The 21,254-nt window shown below is 43.2% G+C and overlaps 1 protein-coding gene across 2 annotated transcripts in view; it reads left to right on the top strand.

Annotated features, from left to right (window-relative positions):
- Positions 1–21,254, top strand: part of ccdc18 (coiled-coil domain containing 18) — a 79,720-nt gene that overhangs the window by 37,820 nt on the left and 20,646 nt on the right. For both annotated transcript variants that reach the window (XM_061919852.1, XM_061919853.1), the window contains 6 exons: positions 5,305–5,472; positions 14,865–15,007; positions 18,459–18,622; positions 18,707–18,920; positions 19,766–19,865; positions 19,942–20,052. In XM_061919852.1, coding sequence (XP_061775836.1) covers positions 5,305–5,472; positions 14,865–15,007; positions 18,459–18,622; positions 18,707–18,920; positions 19,766–19,865; positions 19,942–20,052 — 900 coding nt within the window. The remainder of the gene's footprint in view (positions 1–5,304; positions 5,473–14,864; positions 15,008–18,458; positions 18,623–18,706; positions 18,921–19,765; positions 19,866–19,941; positions 20,053–21,254) is intronic.

Here is a 21,254-nt window from a genome sequence, read left to right as displayed (position 1 = left end):
TCACTGGGGCCCCCCTCTGGAGCCAGGCCCGGAGGTGGGGCACGATGGTGAGCGCCTGGTGGCCCGGCCTGTTGCCCGAAGAGGCAACGTGGGTCACCCCTCCAATGGGCTCACCACCCAAAGCAGGGGCCATAGAGGTCGGGTGCAATGTGAGCTGGGCGGCAGCCGAAGGCAGGGCACCTGGCGGTCCGATCCTCGGCTACAGAAGCTAGCTCTTGGGACGTGGAACGTTACCTCACTGGGGGGGAAAGAGCCCGAGCTAGTGCACGAAGTGGAGAAGTTCCGGCTGGATATAGTCGGACTCACTTCGACGCACAGCAAGGGCTCTGGAACCACTTCTCTCGAGAGGGATTGGACCCTCTTCCACTCTGGCGTTGCCGACAGTGAGAGGCGACGGGCTGGGGTGGCAATTCTGGTTGCCTCCCGGCTTAAAGCCTGCACGTTGGAGTTCAACCCAGTGGACGAAAGGGTAGCCTCCCTCCGCCTTCGGGTGGGGGGACGGGTCCTGACTGTTGTTTGTGCTTACGCACCAAACAGCAGTTCAGAGTACCCACCCTTTTTGGGTACCGTATTTTCCGCGCTATAAGCCGCTCCGTGTTATAAGCCGCACCTTCAATGAATGGCATATTTAAAAACTTTGTAAACCTATAAGCCGCACCGGGTCATAAGCCGCGCCCACGCTGCGCTAAAGGGAATGTCAAAAAAACAGTCAGATAGGTCAGTCAAACTTTAATAATACAAAGCAGTGTGCGAATGTGCAATCACAACAATAGTAACACTCAAAATATTGCAGAGCAATAACAACATCAATAACTCAACTTTGCTCGAACGTTAATGTCACAGCACACAAAATAAACATTTAAAGCTCACCTTCAGAAGTTATTCCTCATCCATAAATCCCACAAATTTTTCTTCTTCGGTGTCTGAATTAAAAAATTGGGCGAATACGGCATCCAAAATGGTCGAAGTCATCAGAGTCAGTGTCCGGCAGTTCCATGAATCCTGCCTTCCTGGCCGGATCTTTTTTCAGCTATCTTGTTTTTACAATATGCGTGGAAAGTAGCCAGCTTTTCTTGAAAGTCTTTTGGCAGTTGCTGTGAAATAGTAGTCCGTGTGCGGATGGAGAGATTGCGTCTTTTCATGAAGCGGAAACACCAAGAAGCACCACCTTTAAAATCATCCAAGTGAAGTTCGCTTGCTGGCGCTGTTGCCGTCATTGGAATAGTGATGGTACTGACACTTCTGCTTGCTGCTCTCTGCTCAACTACCCACTGTTCCAGTTTGTCCTCCAACTGTTGCCATCTTGCTTTGTTCCCTCAAACTCTGTGTTGTCTTCTTTACTTGGCGCAGGTCATCTTGTTGCTTCCTCCACCTAAGCACCATTGATTCATTTATGTTCAATTCTCTCGCTGCTGCTCTATTTCCGTGTTCTTCTGCGTGACTTATTTCCTTGAGTTTGAATTCTGCGTTGTACGCGTGTCTTTTAGTAGGAACCATTTTGTGGTTGTCTTTACAGAAACACACAAATGAAATGAATCGGATTAGCCGCGCGCTTCTTCTTCTACGGGGGCGGTTGCGTACCGTAGAAGAAGAAGCGCTTCCTCTTTTCCAGGTGGGCGGGCGCTTACCTTGGCGGTTGCTTACCGTAGAAGAAGAAGCGCTTCCTCTTCTACGGGGAAAAAAGATGGCGGCTGTTTCCCGTAGTTGCGAAACCTAAACTCTATGAAAATAAATACTTATATTAATGCATATATAAGGCGCACCGGGTTATAAGCCGCACTGTCATCTTTTGAGAACATTTTTGTTTTTAGGTGCGGCTTATAGCGTGGAAAATACAGTACACTCGAGGGAGTACTGGAAAGTGCTTCGCCGGGTGATTCCCTTGTCCTACTGGGGGACTTCATCGCTCATGTTGGCAACGACAGTGAAACCTGGAGAGGCGTGATTGGGAAGAATGGCCGCCTGGATCTGAACCCGAGTGGTGTTTTGTTATTGGACTTTTGTGCTCGTCACAATTTGTCCATTACAAACACCATGTTCAAACATAAGGGTGTCCATATGTGCACTTGGCACCAGGACACCCTAGGCCGCAGTTCCATGATCGACTTTGTAGTTGTGTCATCGGATTTGCGGCCTTATGTGTTGGACACTCGAGTGAAGAGAGGGGCGGAGCTTTCTACCGATCACCACCTGGTGGTGAGTTGGCTGCGATGGTGGGGGAGGATGCCGGACCGACCTGGCAGGCCCAAACGCATTGTGAGGGTCTGCTGGGAACGTCTGGCAGAGTCTCCTGTCAGAGAAAGTTTCAATTCCCACCTCCGGAAGAACTTTGAACATGTCACGAGGGAGGTGCTGGACATTGAGTCCGAGTGGACCATGTTCTGCACCTCTATTGTCGAGGCGGCTGATTGGAGCTGTGGCCGCAAGGTAGTTGGTGCCTGTCGGGGCGGCAATCCTATAACCCCTTGGTGGACACCAGCGGTGAGGGATGCCGTCAAGCTGAAGAAGGAGTCCTATCGGGTCCTTTTGGCTCATAGGACTCCGGAGGCAGTGGACAGGTACCGACAGGCCAAGCGGTTTGCGGCTTTAGCGGTCGCTGAGGCAAAAACTCGGACATGGGAGGAGTTCGGGGAAGCCATGGAAAATGACTTCCGGACGGCTTCGAAGCGATTCTGGACCACCGTCCGGCGCCTCAGGAAGGGGAAGCAGTGCACTATCAACACCGTGTATGGTGCGGATGGTGTTCTGCTGACCTCAACTGCGGATGTTGTGGATAGATGGATGGAATACTTCGAAGACCTCCTCAATCCCACCAACACGTCTTCCTATGAGGAGCTTGGTCCGCATTGCCGGCAGTAAGTCGAACACATTTCCAGTGAGGGTTGGACTCCGCCAAGGCTGTCCTTTGTCACCGATTCTGTTCATAACTTTTATAGACAGAATTTCTAGGCGCAGTCAAGGCGTTGAGGGGTTCCGGTTTGGTGACCGCAGGATTAGGTCTCTGCTTTTTGCAGATGATGTGGTCCTGATGGCTTCATCTGACCGGGATCTTCAGCTCTCACTGGATCGGTTTGCAGCCGAGTGTGAAGCGACCGGAATGAGAATCAGCACCTCCAAGTCCGAGTCCATGGTTCTCGCCCGGAAAAGGGTGGAGTGCCATCTCCGGGTTGGGGAGGAGATCCTGCCCCAAATGGAGGAGTTCAAGTACCTAGGAGTCTAGTTCACGAGTGAGGGAAGAGTGGATCGTGAGATCGACAGGCGGATCGGTGCGGCATCTTCAGTAATGCGGACGTTGTACCGATCCGTTGTGATGAAGAAGGTAGCTGAGCCGGAAGGCAAAGCTCTCAATTTACCGGTCGATCTACGTTCCCATCCTCACCTATGGTCATGAGCTTTGGGTCATGACCGAAAGGATAAGATCACGGGTACAAGCGGCCGAAATGAGTTTCCTGCGCCGTGTGGCAGGGCTCTCCCTTAGAGATAGGGTGAGAAGCTCTGCCATCCGGGAGGAACTCAAAGTAAAGCCGCTGCTCCTCCACATCGAGAGGAGCCAGATGAGGTGGTTCGGGCATCTGGTCAGGATGCCACCCGAACGCCTCCCTAGGAAGGTGTTTAGGGCACGTCCAACCGGTAGGAGGCCACGGGGAAGACCCAGGACACGTTGGGAAGACTATGTCTCCCGGCTGGCCTGGGAACACTTCGGGACCCCCCGGGAAGAGCTAGACGAAGTGGCTGGGGAAAGGGAAGTCTGGGTTTCCCTGCTTAGGCTGTTGCCCCCGCGACCTGACCTCGGATAAGCGGAAGAAGATGGATGGATGGATGGATGGATTATTTGAAACTGGATTTCGCATGTCACTATAAAGTTATACAAGTCTTGCTTGTTCAATGTTCAATGCAAAACTTGTTTGGGTCCCTATTAAAAGGTTAATTTGTTCAACCTTGGCCCGCGGCTTTGTTCAGTTTTAAATTTTGGCCCACTCTGTATTTGAGTTTGACACCCCTGACTTAAATCAACAAGGTAGGAGTATCTCCTCATTTGTGGCTCACTAGTATAACAACACTGGAAATGTGTCCCATGAAAAACTCTAATATCTTAAGTTCCATGGGTGAATTATGTAAACCCACTATACCGCTAGTTTTTAGTGCTTTTGTAACTGGTTTACTGACCTACATAAGTTAGAACTTTACCCTTCTTTATATTAGAAATACCCCATAACAAGAAGATAGAGGGAAAAGAAGAATCTTATTGGCTACGTTGTCGGCAGGGACTACAATTGTGGACTTTGCGCAAATTTTGGTTATAAGGTGCACCGTCTATTTTTGAGAAAATTAAAGGATTTTAAGCGCGCCTTATAGTTTGAAAATGATGGTACACCATTTTATTTGCCGTATTTTTCGGATTATAAGCCGCTCCGGAGTATACGTCGCACCTGTCAAAAATGCATAATAAAGAAGGAAAAAATATATATATACGTCACACTGGAGTATAAGTCGCATTTTTGGGGGAAATTTATTTGATAAAACCCAAAACCCCAAGAGTAGACATTTGAAAGGCAATTTAAAATAAATAAAGAATAGTGAACAACAGGTTGAAAAAGTGTACGTTATATGAGGCATAAATAACCAACTGAGAAGGTGCCTGGTATGTTAACCTAACATATTATGGTAAGAGTCATTCAAATAACTATAACATATAGAACATGCTATACCTTTACCAAACAATCGGTCTCTCATAATCGATAAATCCCATGAAATCTTCTTCCTCGATGTCGCTTCTAAACAACTCTGCCAACTCCAAAGGTATGCACCGCTTCCTCTTGTCGTTTTCTGCTGCATATTTCACTACGTCCAGCTTGTAATCTGCAGTACATGATTTCCTTTTCGGTGCCATTTTTGTTCAGCCCTTCTCAGTTTTTATAAGTTACCGCCAACGATGAAATGATCCAATTTAATTGCTACGGCAGTAGCATATAGCAGTTAGCATTCCACGACCAACAATGCACTTCTGCCATGACCTTTCCCTGCTGGATTCTTATTGGTTGACGTGTGTGTGACGATTGCTGACATTCTCTTTGTCTCTTCCGCGAATGAGCTAAATAATATTATTTGATATTTTACGGTAATGTGTTAATAATTTCACACATAAGTCACTCCGGAGTATATGTCGCACCCCTTATAGTCCGAAAAATCCGGTAGTTTTTAATCTGCCATGTAGTTAAGCTGCAAGTTTGAAGCGCGACGGAGCAAGGGACGCCTGTCCTTATTTCGTCCTGGCTTACCCATCCCTCTTTCTTCTCTCTCCAGGTGTGTTCACTGCAGGAAAAGCTTCACGGTTTGACCCGGGTCGCTGAGAGCGCCAGTGATCAAAACCTGCAGCTTCAGCTATCCCTGCAGCAGCTGCAGACCATGCTGACCGAGAGCACGACCCGTATCGCAGAACTGGAGGAGAGCCAGAGTCAGCTGCAGCGACACGTGAGTGCAAGGTTTTTTTAATTTATGGACAGGTTAGCGCTAATAATCTTGTTTTTTCAAATGTCAAATGTTCTCAATACGAATGACGTTCCTCAAAATCTGACATTTGTTTTCACTGATCTGAGTTTTTCTGCACTTCATCAAGTGTAAACAGTTTGTATAGTTTACTGTTGCATCCTCGTTTTTGATGAGTCTTATTAATAACTGAGTGAAAACAAAGTGTTTCATGATCAAACCTCTGCTTAATATTATGCAATCAAGCATTTGGGCAAACGCCAGGGGAGTTTGACCTAATTTAATTGAAGAGTTAGTTGCCAATGCAGAAGTGCTCAAGCTGAAAACAAGCAGTTTGATCTTTTGATCGTATTAAGAGCTCTCTGTGTTTAGTTTGTCCTTTTAAAAACAAGACAAAAAAGTTCTGAATTAAACATAGACTATGCGAGCAGAAAGATTCCCCTCTGGGTAACAAATTAAACTATTTTATGAAAGTATCTGCACTGCAAAAACTGAAATCTAAGTAGGATTAAATATCTTAAATAAGGGTGATATTTGCTTATTTTTGTCTGATAAGATCATTCTTCTCACTAGGCAGATTTGATGTTAGTGTTTTACTTGTTTCAAGTGTTTTGGTCCTAAATGATCTCAGTAAGATATTACAGCTTGTTGCCGACATTTTATGACCTATATGGAATAAAACATGCTTGAAACTGTTTTTCTCCAAATGTCCAAAACACACCCAGCAATGGTGCACAGTAATGCAGGGAAGAAGAGGGCGCAGTGGGAGAGTGGCCGTGCGCAACCCGAGGGTCCCTGGTTCAAATCCCACCTAGTACCAACCTCGTCACGTCCGTTGTGTCCTGAGCAAGACACTTCACCCTTGCTCCTGATGGGTGCTGGTTGGCGCCTTGCATGGCAGCTCCCTCCATCAGTGTGTGAATGTGTGTGTGAATGGGTAAATGTGGAAGTAGTGTCAAAGCGCTTTGAGTACCTTGAAGGTAGAAAAGCGCTATACAAGTACAACCCATTTATTTATTTAAAAGGCAGCCAAAATGGTCAAAAGTCCCAATTATTTCCAAAATTCCTCCCCGGGTTCCAGTCCCACGAATTCCAAAAAATGCGAAAAATGTTCTAAACGCACCTAGCAAAGTCCCACGGGAAGTGGGGGAGAAAAGTGAGAAAAGTCGGCAAAAGTCCCCAAAAATGTTCAAAATACCTCCGCAGGTTCGAGTCCCACAAGTTCCGCCGCTGGCCGTGCTAGTCTCGGTATGCCCAAAATGTCCATAACACACCTAGCCGAGTCCCACGGGGACGGGGGATAAAAGTTGGCAAGAGTCCCAAAAACTTTCAAAATACCTACCCAGGTTCGAGTCCCACCTGAGTTCGAGTACCACAAGTCTTAAAACTTGTTGCACTCAAACCCGGGTGGGATTTTTGAACATTTTACCAGCTTTTCTCACTTTTCTTCCCGCCTTCCTGTGGAACTTTGCTGGGCGCGTTTTGGACATTTTGGGCATCCCGGCCAGCGCCGGAACTTGTGGGACTCGAACCTGGCTAGGTATTTTAAACATGTGGAGTTATGTAAAAAAAGGTGAAATAACTGAAAACATGTTTTATATTTTACTTTCTTCAAAATAGCCACCCTTTGTTCTAATTTGCATTCTCTTGGCATTCTCTCGATGAGCTTCAAGAGGTAGTCACCTGAAATAGTTTTCACTTTACAGGTGTGCTTGAAGCTCATTGAGAGAATGCCAAGAGTGTGCAAAACAGTAATCAGAGCAAAGGGTGGCTATTTTGAAGAAGCTAGAATATAAAACATATTTTCTGTTATTTCACCTTTTTGTTACGTACATAACTCCACATGTGTTCATTCGTAGTTTTGATGCCTTCGGTGACAATCTACAATGTAAATAGTCAGGAAAATAAAGAAAAATCATTGAATGAGGAGAAGGTGTGTCCTAGAGATGCGCGGTTTGCGGTCTCATCCGCGGATAAACCGCGGGTTGGGCGGGTGACATGACGAAAAAATAGATTTTAATTAGATTCGGGCGGGTGGCGGTTGAACCATCCGGAAGTATTTGATATACATGGTTCTGTGATCTGTACCCTTTGCCATTCAAAGTGCCATTTAAGACCTGTGTCATAAAGCGAAGAAGACAATAAGAGACGCTATTATTCTCTAGAATGACTGCCGGCAGTCACCCAGATAATAAGTATTAGGGTGTGCTATGAAGCCATTGGTTTTGTCGCCTACTACAACATGTACGATCTGCTTGTCAGTCCAGGATCATGTTGTGTGTGGCTTCCGCGGCAACACGCACACGACTGCAAGGCATACTGGGTGACACAGAGTACACTAATGGTTGTGATATAAACAATTTGAACACTCTTAGTAATATGCGCCACGCTGTGAAGCCACACCAATTAAGAACGACAAACACATTTCGGGAGAACATCCTCATCACAGTAACACAACATAAACGCAACACAACAAATACCCAGAATCCTTTGTATTCATTACACTTCCTGATTATTTTTTACACCCCGCTAGCAGCAAGCCCCCCCACCCCGTGCGTCGGTAAGGTGGGCGGGGTTGGGGGCGCGGGGGTGTAAAATATATTCAGGATGTGCCACGGGTACAAAGGATTATGGGTATTTTTTGTGTTGCGTTTATGTTGTGTTACTGTGAGGATGTTCTCCCGAAATGTGTTTGTCAATCTTGTTGGGTGTGGCTTCACAGCGTGGCGCATATTAGTAAGTGTTAAAGTTGTTTATATCACAACCATCAGTGAACTCTGTGTCACCCAGTATGCCTTTCAATCTTGAACGTGTAATTGCGGAAGCTGCACACAACATGTTGCCAGACCAACAATCGGTTCATACATGTTGTTGAAGGTGTCTAAGGCAATGGCTTCACAGCACGCCCATATTCTTGTAATCAGGATGAACGCTATTGGATAGTCGCGGGAACGTTAGCGGCTCCCATTGTCGTCTTTACTCTGTGAAACGGGTTTAAATATCTCTTTGAGTGGTAAAAGCGGACAACCTCTGATGTATTTCAGCGGGCGGTTGGCGGGCGGGTACGGTCCTGATAAAATGTTGGTTCGGGTGGACGGCGGGTGGATGACGACTTTGGTGATGCGGATGATATAATTGCCTATCCGCGCATCTCTTGTGTGTCCAGACTTTTGGCCTGTACTCTATATTACTATTTGTTCCATCCATCCATTTACTAACGCTTATTCCTTTTGGGGACGCGGGGGGCGCTGGTGCCTATCTCAGCTACAATCGGGTGGAAGGCGGTGTACACCCTGGACAAGTCGCCACCTCATCACAGGGCCAACACAGATAGACAGACAACATTCACACTCACATTCACACACGAGGGCCAATTTAGTGTTGCCAATCAACCTATCCCCAGGTGCATGTCTTTGTCATTTGTTTCTTTTTTTGTAAATAGTTAAATATATGATTAGCTTGTGGTATTAAGGCAAGTTATTCATCAAATTGTACACAATGACAATGAAAATAGATTTTACGGTAAAATTGCGGCAACCGAACTGACAATTTTTTTTAACGTACATTTTTTATTTAAATTTGTGCTAAAAAATTTAATTTCCACTCAGATATTAATAAAATATTTCAGATTTTGATTTAGAGCTGGTGTTTGTACTGCATATTATTGTAAATGGAAAAACAGTACCAATGTTTTTTTTAATGGTCAAATTCTGGCCAGTAAAAAAAACATGGTCCCTTTTTTCCATTCACGATAATAGACCGCAAAATAAATTGTCAACTCGTTTGCCAGAATTTTACCAGAAAAAAACAATGCCATTTACAGTAATATGTTCTAAAGAACACGTCAAATGTTATGTTAAAAGCCTGGTGACTGGTCTGCCATTTTTTTATTTAAAATGGGGGAAAAAGCATGTAAATAAATAGCCTGGGCCTTAAGAGGTTAAGTTAATTGGGTACATGAAAGGGACAGAGTGAAGTCCAAAATGTGTTTTAAAATGAGTTTTTAACAATTGTACTATCAGACTAAGCTAACAGTGACATCTGAAAAAGGCACATCAGAGACTTTGGGGTAGAAGAGTTGCAGGAGGCCTCCTCAATCTGTAGCCACGGTGGTGGTTGGTTGCTAATACAGCACCAGTGTAGCATGCTATGGATGTTAACAGCCCAATAGTAAAATAAAAAATTTGGCAGAGGCAACCCACCTAAGTCCCTGGGAGACTGCAAAGTGTTGTTTTTCCCAATTCTCATTCTTTTTATTCCAAATAACCTTTTAAGATTGAGGTGAGCTGCCATTTTTAACGGTAAAATCTACAGATATCTTTTACAGTGTCCGGAGAAAAAAATAAAAAAACAAATGCATTTGGAATAGTGTATTAATTTAATGTTACAAGCAGCGCACTGAGGCATGCCTACCGTCTACTGGCAGTGTGTTTTATTTGCGGATCAGTCTCTTGTGTCTTGTGCTGCAGTTCTGGTACAAACTTTATTGCATACCAAATTAAAAACCACATGACGTTATCACAAAGGCACATTCAGTTATTGTTTGTCCTTCCATTGGCTTCTTTATCTTACATCTTGTTCATTTATATTAAATTATTAATATTGCTTACTCAACAAACACTGGTTTAGTTGATTAAATGTAACATAAATGCTGGTGCCTCGTCTGGTAAACACATTTATTACTGCAACGTTCAAGCTACTGACATATACCAAAAAAAGTAGCAAATTTTAATATAAAAACAAATGATGTCATAAATCTATTGTGGGTTTGGGATTTTTTAAAAAGTGCCTCAAACCGCTACTTTCCTTTGAATTATAACAATTTGCAGCATCATTGTGGCAGCTTCTAAATGTTAGCAGAGTGTAGGGGCTGGGTGATATATCGATACACTCGATATATTGCGGGTTTGTCTCTGTGCGATATAGAAAATGACTATATTGTGATATTTAAAGGGGAACATTATCACCAAACCTATGCAAGCGTCAATATATACCTTGATGTTGCAGAAAAAAGACCATGTATTTTTTTAACCGATTTCCGAACTCTAAATGGGTGAATGTTGGCAAATTAAACGCCTTTCTGTTTGTCGGTCTTTTAGCGATGACGTCAGAACGTGACGTCGCCGAGGTAACACACCCGCCATATTCATTTTCATATTACAAACACCGGGTCTCAGCTCTGTTATTTTCCGTTTTTTCGACTATTTTTTGGAACCTTGGAGACATCATGCCTCGTCGGTGTGTTGTCGGAGGGTGTAACAACACTAACAGGGAGGGATTCAAGTTACACCACTGGCAAGAAATCTGCCGCCAGACCCCCATTGAATGTACCAGAGTGTCTTCACATTTGACCGGCGATGCTAAGACAGACATGGCACAGAGATGTATGGATAACCTACGGATGCATTTGCAACGTTTAAGTCAACGAAATCACAAAGGTGAGTTTTGTTGATGTTGTTGACTTATACACTAATCAGACATATTTGGTCACGGCATGACTGCCAGCTAATCGATGCTAACATGCTACGCTAATCGATGCTAACATGCTATTTACGCTAGCTGTACGTACATTTGAAACTAGATACCCACATTTAATGCGAAACAAACACTTACCAATCGACGGATTTAAGTTGCTCCAGTGTCACACGATACGAAAGTCCTGATCGTTTGGTCCGCACATTTTACCGGCGATGCTAATAAGGCAGCCATGCTATGGGCCACTTCATTAGGTACACCCACGCTATGGCCGAATAGCGTCAATAGCTATTCGCTCAATAGCTTCAGTTTGTTCTTCAATTTCGTTTTCGCTATCTGCCTCCATACTCCGACCATTTGTTTCAATACACGCGTAATCTGTTGAATTGCTAAAGCCGCTGAAATCCGAGTCTGAATCCGAGCTAATGTCGCTATATCTTGCTGTGGTAACCGCCATGTTGTTTGTATTGGCAGCACTGTATGACGTCACAGGGAAATGGATAGTGGTTTTGAAGATAGCGAAAATAAGGCACTTTAAAGCTTTATTTAGGGATATTCCAGGACCGGTAAAATTTTGAAAAAAACTTCAAAAAATACAACAAGCCACTGGGAACTGATTTTTATTGTTTTTAACCCTTTTGAAATTGTGATAATGTTCTCCTTTAAGTATATGTTCTCACACAGTTGCTTTTAGCTGTGGGCATTACACTACAGGCGTTTCTCACTCTTTCTTGTCTCTCCTCACAGAAACATAAAACAAGCGCACCTTCTTACATACGTCACATACTGTCACGCGTGCAATGTCACACGCCCGCCCCGAGCAGAGAGGTAGCTACATGGGTAACATTAGCTGTGATGCTAACGGTGCGTTGCGAGTGGTAATACGAGAGAGAGAAGGTGCGAATCTGGTAACAAATAGAGGAATAATTCATTCCTAAGAAAAACAGCACATGGTGCATCGTCTGGCGGTGGTTTGGCTTCAAGCGGGAATATGTTGGAACTTGAAACTCTGCATGTCAACATCACCAACAAAATGCTGAAGCAACAATTTCCAGATCAATACCGTTTAAAAAAAATAGTCAACAACAGAAGGAGATAACGTCCGCAGTAACCTACCACAGAACAAAGGACATACACTGTTTGATTTCCTATTATGCAGCTCATTTTTATTTGACACTTATTGAAATATCTTGTGCACTTTGTTTGTTTTTAACTATTGTAGTGGCGTTCTGTTTAAAAAGTGCACTTTAATTTAGTGTTTTTTTGATATGTCATCTTAGTGACATCATGCACAAAAGTGCACTCATAGCTTGTTTTAAAATGTCTCTGACAATCTTGCACTTTCTGTTTTGGAAATGACATGAATGTTTGTGCCAGTGCTTAATAACTGTTTAATAAATACAGTTTTGGTCAATTGACTTAGTTATGATTTCCCTCTCTGCATGAAAGTTTAAAAGTAGCATATATTAATGCGGTATGGACAAGAATGTTTAATGTAGACACATGGAATCATCATACTGCTGTGATTATATGCATCAAGTGTTCTTTCAAGGCTAAGGCAAAATATGGAGATATATATCAAGGTGTCGTGACATGGCCCAAAAATATCGAGATATTAATAAAAGACCGTATCGCCCAGCCCTAGTGGAGTTTCTGTGTCATTTCAGGCCAGCACACACACACACACACACACACACACACACACACTAATATATATGAAAGTCCATAATTGCTTCTTCTCTCTATGGTGGATATAAGCTATTTTTTTAAAAGCATATTCCACATATTTCTGGCCTTAACTCAGCATTTTAAGCATAATAAAGGCTAAATGAACTGAAAGTATCAATGTTATAGTATTAGATGAGACCATGGCTCCAGAAGTTAGTACAATATATGTCTTATTTTGTGTTATGTCTACTATTTTAGATTAAACGACTGTTAATATTTTATGTCTAGAGGGCTCTCTGTTAAGTACGTGGAGGAAAATTAGTACATTATATTAATAACATCCTGTATTTTGATATTGATATCAATATTCATTTCATCTTCTGATATATAAAAAATTAATGGGACACCAATGGGAGCATTTTAAAACTCTACCAGACTCAATTTCACCTATTTGACTGATTATCTTTATCACATCATTTATTCAGAAAGTATAAATATCAACAAATGAAGATAGAATACTATAAACGGCATCATGTAAGTGTAAAAAAAAAAACATATGATTTGTACATTTTCAATATGTGCTTGTCCTATTTTAATTCAACAAAAACAATCTGAAGTTGTCTTGATGGAAAGTATATTTTCAAATATGTTTTCTTTCCTCACTTGTCTGTTTTAAAAAATATTTCTATTTATTTAATATTTGTATATGTAAATATTGAATGTATGCTACAATGTGGGACTATTAATTTTCTTTCCTCTATCTACTTTAAGTTTACACCAGAGTCCACCCGAACCCACTTATCTATGCGTACTTCATATCAGGACCACATGATTAGCATATGGGCCTACTTATTGATGTTATGATTGCAATTACTATTTTAGTAGAATAATAAATGACAGGTTAACACTACAATTAATGAATATGGTTTTAATATTACTATAAAAAGTATTTACGTTTCTGCAAACAACTCAAACCATGGAAAATTAGATATCAGCCCAGATCAGTATAGATGGCAGAGTTAAAAATATGTATTAAAAAAAACAACAAAAAAGCTAGCTCCATACATTAGGCAAATTAAATCGGAGAGATAATAGTGTAAGACTTACTTGTTCAGCCATGATAGCCCTATGAAAACGTGATTTCCTTTCTTTTTAATCCCAGGGAACTGCCATGGAGCTTTCATCATAGATATGAATAAACACTCCATGTTTCTCCAGCATAGCGGCCATCTTACCCCGGACAGCTGGTCCCCGTCATTTTATTGATGTCAATGGTGCATGTACTATTTAAATATACACATACATACAATACTCTGACATTTATAACAAATCGAAAGGAGGAAAGAAAATTATTAGTCCCACTTTGTGGCATACATTAAATATTTACATATACAAATATTAAATAAATACATTTTTTTTTAAAAACAGACAAGTGAAGAAAGAAAACATATTTGAAAATATAATTTCCATCATTGACTGACATCTTTGGACTGGTTGTATGTGTATGAAAAGAGAGATATTGATCTTGACACTTCATTAACTATGTGATGTTCTCTCAACAGATGAGACATTACCTTCTTCAAAGACTTTTAGATAAAATTCAATTGGCATTTTCCACGACTCCACTAAATTTGGACTTTTTAGAATTAGTTTGTCGACAGGAGCTCTATCATCTTGATACATATTGACGATGACCCGCCCTGCTATACTTCTGATTGGCCCTGAGCTATTTTCGCCTGACCAATCAGAAAGGAGGGGCCGTGTAAGAATAACCGCCCACAAAGTGCCAAAACGAAGACGGCGCGCGCGCACATAGGCGCCGTGCGCGCACAAAGACACCTCGCGCACGCAAAAAGGTGCCGCACGCGCGCACAACGATACCACACGCGCGCAAAAGGGTGTCGCGCGCGCACGAAGTGGAGAATCAGCGCGCGATAACAGGTTTTATGTGCTTGGATTTTTGGCACTAATGTGACGCCATAGTGATCTCCCATGCAACAAAGGTATCGAAATATGTTACTGTTGGACTTTACGTGAATTGGCACTCCGTATTACCCGTGAAATTCGACCGAGACCTATAAAGTACTGAAAATCTGTACCCACACCTGGTCATGCATGACCGCGGTTTAAGGTTTTTAGTGACTCATATTTTTTTTTTCCACCAAGTGTTTGGTGGAATTCCAACTTGCACAACCCCAGAGACGGTGACATACTGAGGCATGTCTTGAATGCAGGTGTCCACTCTGGAGCAGCAGCTTGTGCGAGCTCGAGTGTCTCTGCAAGATGAGGCGAGGAACAGACTAAAAGACGCTGAGGAGAAAGATAAGGACCTTCATGAAGTGAAGCACAAAAGCGCCAAACTGTCGGAGATGCTCAGGTAAATCCCATCGCACACATTGATCTTACCTGCTTAGTGGTTAGAGTGTCCGTCCTGAGATCAATAGGTTGTGAGTTCAAACCCCGGCCGAGTCATACCAAAGACCATAAAAATGGGAGCCATTACCTTCCTGCTTGGCACTCAGCATCAAGGGTTGGAATTGGGGGTTAAATCACCAAAAATGATTCCCGGGCGTGGCCACCGCTGCTGCTCACTGCTCCCCTCACCTCCCAAGGGGTGAAAAAGGGGATGGGTCAAATGCAGAGGACCAATTTCACCACACCTAGTGTGTGACAATCAATCAATCAATCAATGTTTATTTATATAGCCCCAAATAACAAGAGTCTCAAAGGGCTGGACAAGCCACAACGACATCTGCGGTACAGAGCCCACACATGGGCAAGGAAAAACTCACCCCAGTGGGACGTCGGTGACAGTGACTATGAGAAACCTTGGAGAGGACCGCATATGTGGGTAACTCCCCCCCACCCCCCAGGGGAGACCAAAAGCAACGGATGTCGGGCGGGTCTAACATGATATTATGAAAGTCCAGTCCATAGTGTAACAGTGAGAGTCCAGTCCATAGTGGATCCAGCAGGAGACCATCCCAAACGGAGACGGATCAGGAGCGCAGAGATGTCTCCAAACGATGCATACACGAGCAGTCCATCCTGGGTCCTGACTCCGGACAGCCAGCACTTCATCCATGGCCACCGGACCTGTGTCTGCCCCCCAACCCCACTCCACAAGGAAGAGGGGGGCAAGGGAGAAAAAGAAAAGAAACGGCAGATCAACTGGTCCAAAAAGGAGGTCTATTTAAAGGCTAGATTATACAAATGAGTTTTAAGATGGGACTTAAATGCTTCTACTGAGGTAACATCTCGAACTGTTACCGGGAGGGCATTCCAGAGTACTGGAGCTCGAATAGAAAACGCTCTATAGCCCGCAGACTTTTTTTGGGCTCTGGGAATCACTAATAAGCCGGAGTTCTTTGAACGCAGATTTCTTGCCGGGACATATGGTACAATACAATCAGCAAGATAGGCTGGAGCTAGACCGTGTAGTATTTTATACGTAAGTAGTAAAACCTTGAAGTCACATCTTAAGTGCAGGTGAGCCAGTACAGGCGTAATGTGATCAAACTTTCTTGTTCTTGTCAAAAGTCTAGCAGACGCATTTTGTAGCTTATTAGTGATTCCTAAAGCCCCAAAAAAAGTCTGTGGGCTATAGAGCGTTTTCCGTTCGGGCTCCAGTACTCTGGAATGCCCTCCCGGTAACAGTTCGAGATGCTAACTCAGTAGAAGCATTTAAGTCTCACCTTAAAACTCATTTGTATACTCTAGCCTTTAAATAAACTCCCTTTTTAGACCAGTTGATCTGCTGCTTCTTTTCTTTTTCTCCTCTGTCCCCCCCTCCCTTGTGGAGGGGGTCCGGTCCGATGACCATGGATGAAGTACTGGCTGTCCAGAGTCGGGACCCAGGATGGACCGCTCGCCTGTGTATCGGTTGGGGACATCTCTACGCTGCTGATCCGCCTCCGCTTGGGATGGTTTCCTGTGGACGGGACTCTCGCTGCTGTCTTGGATCCGCTTTGAACTGAACTCTCGCGGCTGTGTTGGAGCCACTATGGATTGAACTTTCACAGTATCATGTTAGACCCGCTCGACATCCATTGCTTTCGGTCCCCTAGAGGAGGGTGGGGGGGTGTTGCCCACATTTGAGGTCCTCTCCAAGGTTTCTCATAGTCATCATTGTCACTGGCGTCCCATTGGGTGTGAATTCTCCCTGCCCACCGGGTGTGAGTTTTGCTTGCCCTTTTGTGGGTTCTTCCGAGGATGTCGTAGTCGTAATGGTTTGTACAGTCCTTTGAGACATTTTTGATTTAGGGCTATATAAATAAACATTGATTGATTGATTGATTGATTGATTGTAGCAACTGTAATCTTTTAATGCTAGACATAGGGAGACCCCAAAATAATACGCAAAAGTAATCGAGACGAGAAGTAACAAACGCATGGATAATGATCTCAGCGTCGCTAGTGGACAAAATGGAATGAATTTTAGCGATATTACGGAGATGAAAGAAAGCCGTTTTAGTAACACTCTTAACGACTCAAACGAGAGAGTTGGGTGGAAGATAATACCCAGATTCTTTACCTAGTAGCCTTGTGTAATAGTTTGGTTGTCAAATGTTAAGGTGGTATTATTAACTAGATGTCGGTGTCTAGCAGGACCGATAATCAGCATTTCCGTTTTCTTGGCCTTGAGTTCCAAAAAGTTAGCGGACATCCATTGTTTAATTTCATTAAGACACGCCTCCAGCTGACTACAATCCGGCGTGTTGGTCAGCTTTAGGGGCATGTAGAGTTGGGTGTCATCAGCATAACAGTGAAAGCTAACACCATCTTTGCGTATGATGTCACCTAGCGGCAGCATGTAGATGCTGAAGAGTGCAGGGCCAAGGACCGAACCCTGGGGAACTCCACACGTTACCTTAACATAGTCCGAGGTCACATTGTTATGGGAGACGCACTGCATCCTGTCAGTAAGATAAGAGTTAAACCAAGACAGGGCTAAGTCTGACACAGCAATTAGTGTTTTGATACGCTCTAATAAAATATTATGATCGACGGTATCGAAAGCAGCGCTAAGATCGAGGAGCAGCAACATAGATGACGCATCAGATTCCATCGTTAACAATAGATCATTAGTCATTTTTGCGTGATGAGACGAGTAGTTGGAGTTGGAGGTGCTGCTGAGAGACACAGACACAGAAAAGACACTTTGCTCAAAAGCAAACAACTTTATACCCAGAATTCTGGGCTCTCCTGGCAGTGTGTGGTGGTCTGAAGAACCCATGAGAGAGCAACTACGTCTAATATCTTACGTGAGTGAGCTAAATAATATTACTTGATATTTTACGGTAATGTGTTAATAATTTCGCACATAAGTCGCTCCTGAGTATAAGTCGCACCCCTGGCCAAACTATGACTAAAACTATGACTTACAGTCCGAAAAATACGGTAATCATTTCAACTTCTCCATCATCAGTTATTTAATGAGTGATTATATAAGACTTGTCCTTACATCTGACACTGTTTGTGTAAGTATGCCTTTCAGCCGGTCTTATGATGGAACCACATACCACTGCAGGCGTGACTTGGCTCTTCTTAGCCCGCCCCTTTATCCATCGGCGTTAGTGTATATAAGAAAGCATCCAGTCGTGTTTGAGGCAATGTCCTTCTGCTAGATGGTGGTAGCTAAAAAAAGCAGATTGGTTAGTTTTGCATGTATTTCAAAAGGCATTTTCATCAAGTCTTAACGATTGCAGAGGGTTCTTTTTCTCTAAAGTCATCAATGGGGGCTGTGCTCATGTTAAGGTAAGGCCTAAAGTTTGACATTTTTATGTGCAATGCCAAAAAGGTTGGTTTTCCTTCCTGTGTTTTTCAAGCCAAGTAAAATCAGACATGAAGAGCTGCCAAATGGAGCTGGTGTCTAAAGAGCTAGAGCTGCAGCGTCTGCGCAGGGACGTCGCCGTCAAGACCTCTGAGATCAGCAACATGGACGTGCACCTGCAGCAGACCAGGAGCCAGCTTGAAACCAAGAGTGACTTGGGTAAGAAAGATACTTACTGTACGAGAGTTCGGCCACTTCAAATGTCTGCGCTCTAACTTTGGTCCCTCTCTTTGTCCGTCCTAGTGGACGAGCTGGAGGAGAAGCTCCACCGCTGCGAGGCCGACAAGCAGAACTGTGTCAAGAGGGTGCATCTCCTCGAGGGCCAGCTGCAGACGGTGCAGGAGGAATTGGCCGAGACTCTAACAGAGCTGCGGTTGCTCAAAGACGTCCTCCAGAGGACCCAAACTAAGGCTGATGAGCGGCAAGTCGAAGTGGAAAATCTGAGCATACGTCTTAGGTGAGGCTACGCTCTTCTTCTGGGTGGTGGACTTCATTATAGATCCAGTAATTTGTGTCATCTGTCAAACTATATCAACATTGCAATACAATTGTGTTGTTTTTTTCGTGAACCGCTGTAATAGCAATTTTGTATTTTCTACATAATGGTTGTGATGTAATATATGATGTGATATCTGTACATATTGAACTCTTTGGCCATTGGAGGTGAAATATTTCATGTGACAACTTTGTCGATTTTATGCATCCTTCACACTGATGTCATTTGTAACTGGCACGGATGAAGCTGTTGTGCAACATACTGCCTGCAGCTACTGTACACAAAACACTCAAGGGAACATACACTAACAACATAAAGAGTTTACTGTTTGACTACAAGACTTCACTTCTTTGGTCTTTTCTCGCCTGGGACATTATCTCAAGTGTTACAATCCCCCTGAAACAGTGATTACCAAACACAGTGCTGTGAAGATTTAGTGTCATGAATTGGTCACTTTTTTAATCGGTGTATCCACCTGTTCATGCAACAGAATAAGCCACAGCACTCTTTGTGCTGTGAGACTTTTCCAAATTGGCTCAACAAGGGTTGGGAAAACACTTCTCCAAAGTAAAAGCAAAGCCCGAAAAGACAAAAATGTTCTGAAAACAAAGAACCCTGTTCTTTAAAAAGTTCCCCAACACAAAAGTACACTCAATGGTGTGGTTTCTTTTTTCCACAAACTCACAGTATAAAATCTCAAGCAAATATAGAATGCATCCTCTGTTCGTGTCTCCAGTCATGAGTTCGATATTCTGTATGTAACTCGAATTAGTAGTTGAGCAAAGTGTGTGTGCGTGTGTTCACAGTGAGACCCAAAGGGAGTTGGAGGACAGAACTCATGAGGTTTTAGACATGGACATTGCACTGAAGAAAGGACAGGGGGAGCTCCAGCAAAGAGCAAATGTGGTACAAACCAAGCACCGCTTTTAGGCTCCATTTGTCCAAAACACTTCCCGTGCTCAACTCACCGTCTGTTCCTCAGCTGGCCCAGCTGAACGTGGCTATCCGAGACAGCAGGCAGAAGATGGACAGGAAGTTGGAGGCCAAAGAGGAAGAACTGACAGAGGCACAGAGGGAGCTCGTGGACACGAAGGTCAGAAGTTATATAAAATAGGGGAATACTTGGGAACGCTTTGTCCCCCGATGTGAATAGTGATAAAAATGTTGCTAAAAACAGCTTTTTTTAATTTAGCGCTGTGCGAGTCTCCAGGTGTACTTAATGTTGTGACCTGGTGAATCTATATAACAGACCCAGGCATCCTGCGGCCCACGGGCCACATCCGTTCCTTTGTGCATCCCTGTCCAGCCCGCCTGATGCCAATCATAAATTACAAAATACATTTAAAAAAATACCGTATTTTTCGGACTATAAGTCGCAGATTTATACTCAGGAGCGACTTATGTGTGAAATTATTAACACATTACCGTAAAATATCAAATAATATTATTTAGCTCATTCACGTAAGAGACTAGACGTATAAGATTCCATGGGATTTATCGATTAGGAGTGAAAGATTGTTTGGTAAAGGTATAGCATGTTCTATATGTTATAGTTATTTGAATGACTCTTACCATAATATGTTACGTTAACATACCAGGCACCTTTATCAGTTGGATATTTATGCATCATATAACGTACACTTATTCAGCCTGTTGTTCACTATTTATTATTTAAATTGCCTTTCAAATGTCTATTCTTGGTGTTAGGTTTTATCAAATAATTTTCCCCAAAGGATGTGACCTATACTCCAGTGCGACTTATATATGTTTTTTCTTCCTTCTTTACTATGCATTTTCGGCAGGTGGGACTTATACTCCGGAGCGACTTATACTCCGAAAAAATACGGTATCTATGTCGAGTGTGCAATACAACGGTGCATGCTTTTATTTTGAAAAGCGTTATTTGTATTACTTCCGTGTGGACCTATGCGTGATTGTGAGTGAATGTGAACAACGGCAATCACAGATTACAAAACACATTTTCAAAAACATCTATGTCGTGCGTGCAATACAACTGTGCTGCTTTTATTTTGAAAAGTGTTATTTATGGACGTATGTCCGTTTGTAACCGGTGAATAAAGGTGCACATCGACAACTTCCGAGATGTCAGCTGACGCTAAAAAAAGAAAAGTTGATGACGAATGCCGTGTTTTCAACAAGACATGGGCTGCCAAGTATTTCTTTACAGAAATTAAAGGTACATTTGTGGTACACGGGTTGCTGTGTTTAAAGAGTATAATTTGAATCGCCATTACACGGCAAAGCACAAGGAAAAATACCGGAATCTGTCTGATT

Source organism: Nerophis ophidion, linkage group LG14 (genome assembly GCF_033978795.1).
Source record: "Nerophis ophidion isolate RoL-2023_Sa linkage group LG14, RoL_Noph_v1.0, whole genome shotgun sequence".
Taxonomy (NCBI): domain Eukaryota; kingdom Metazoa; phylum Chordata; class Actinopteri; order Syngnathiformes; family Syngnathidae; genus Nerophis; species Nerophis ophidion.
Note: the sequence above shows the minus strand (reverse complement) of the source record. Positions and strands in the feature narration are given on the sequence as shown.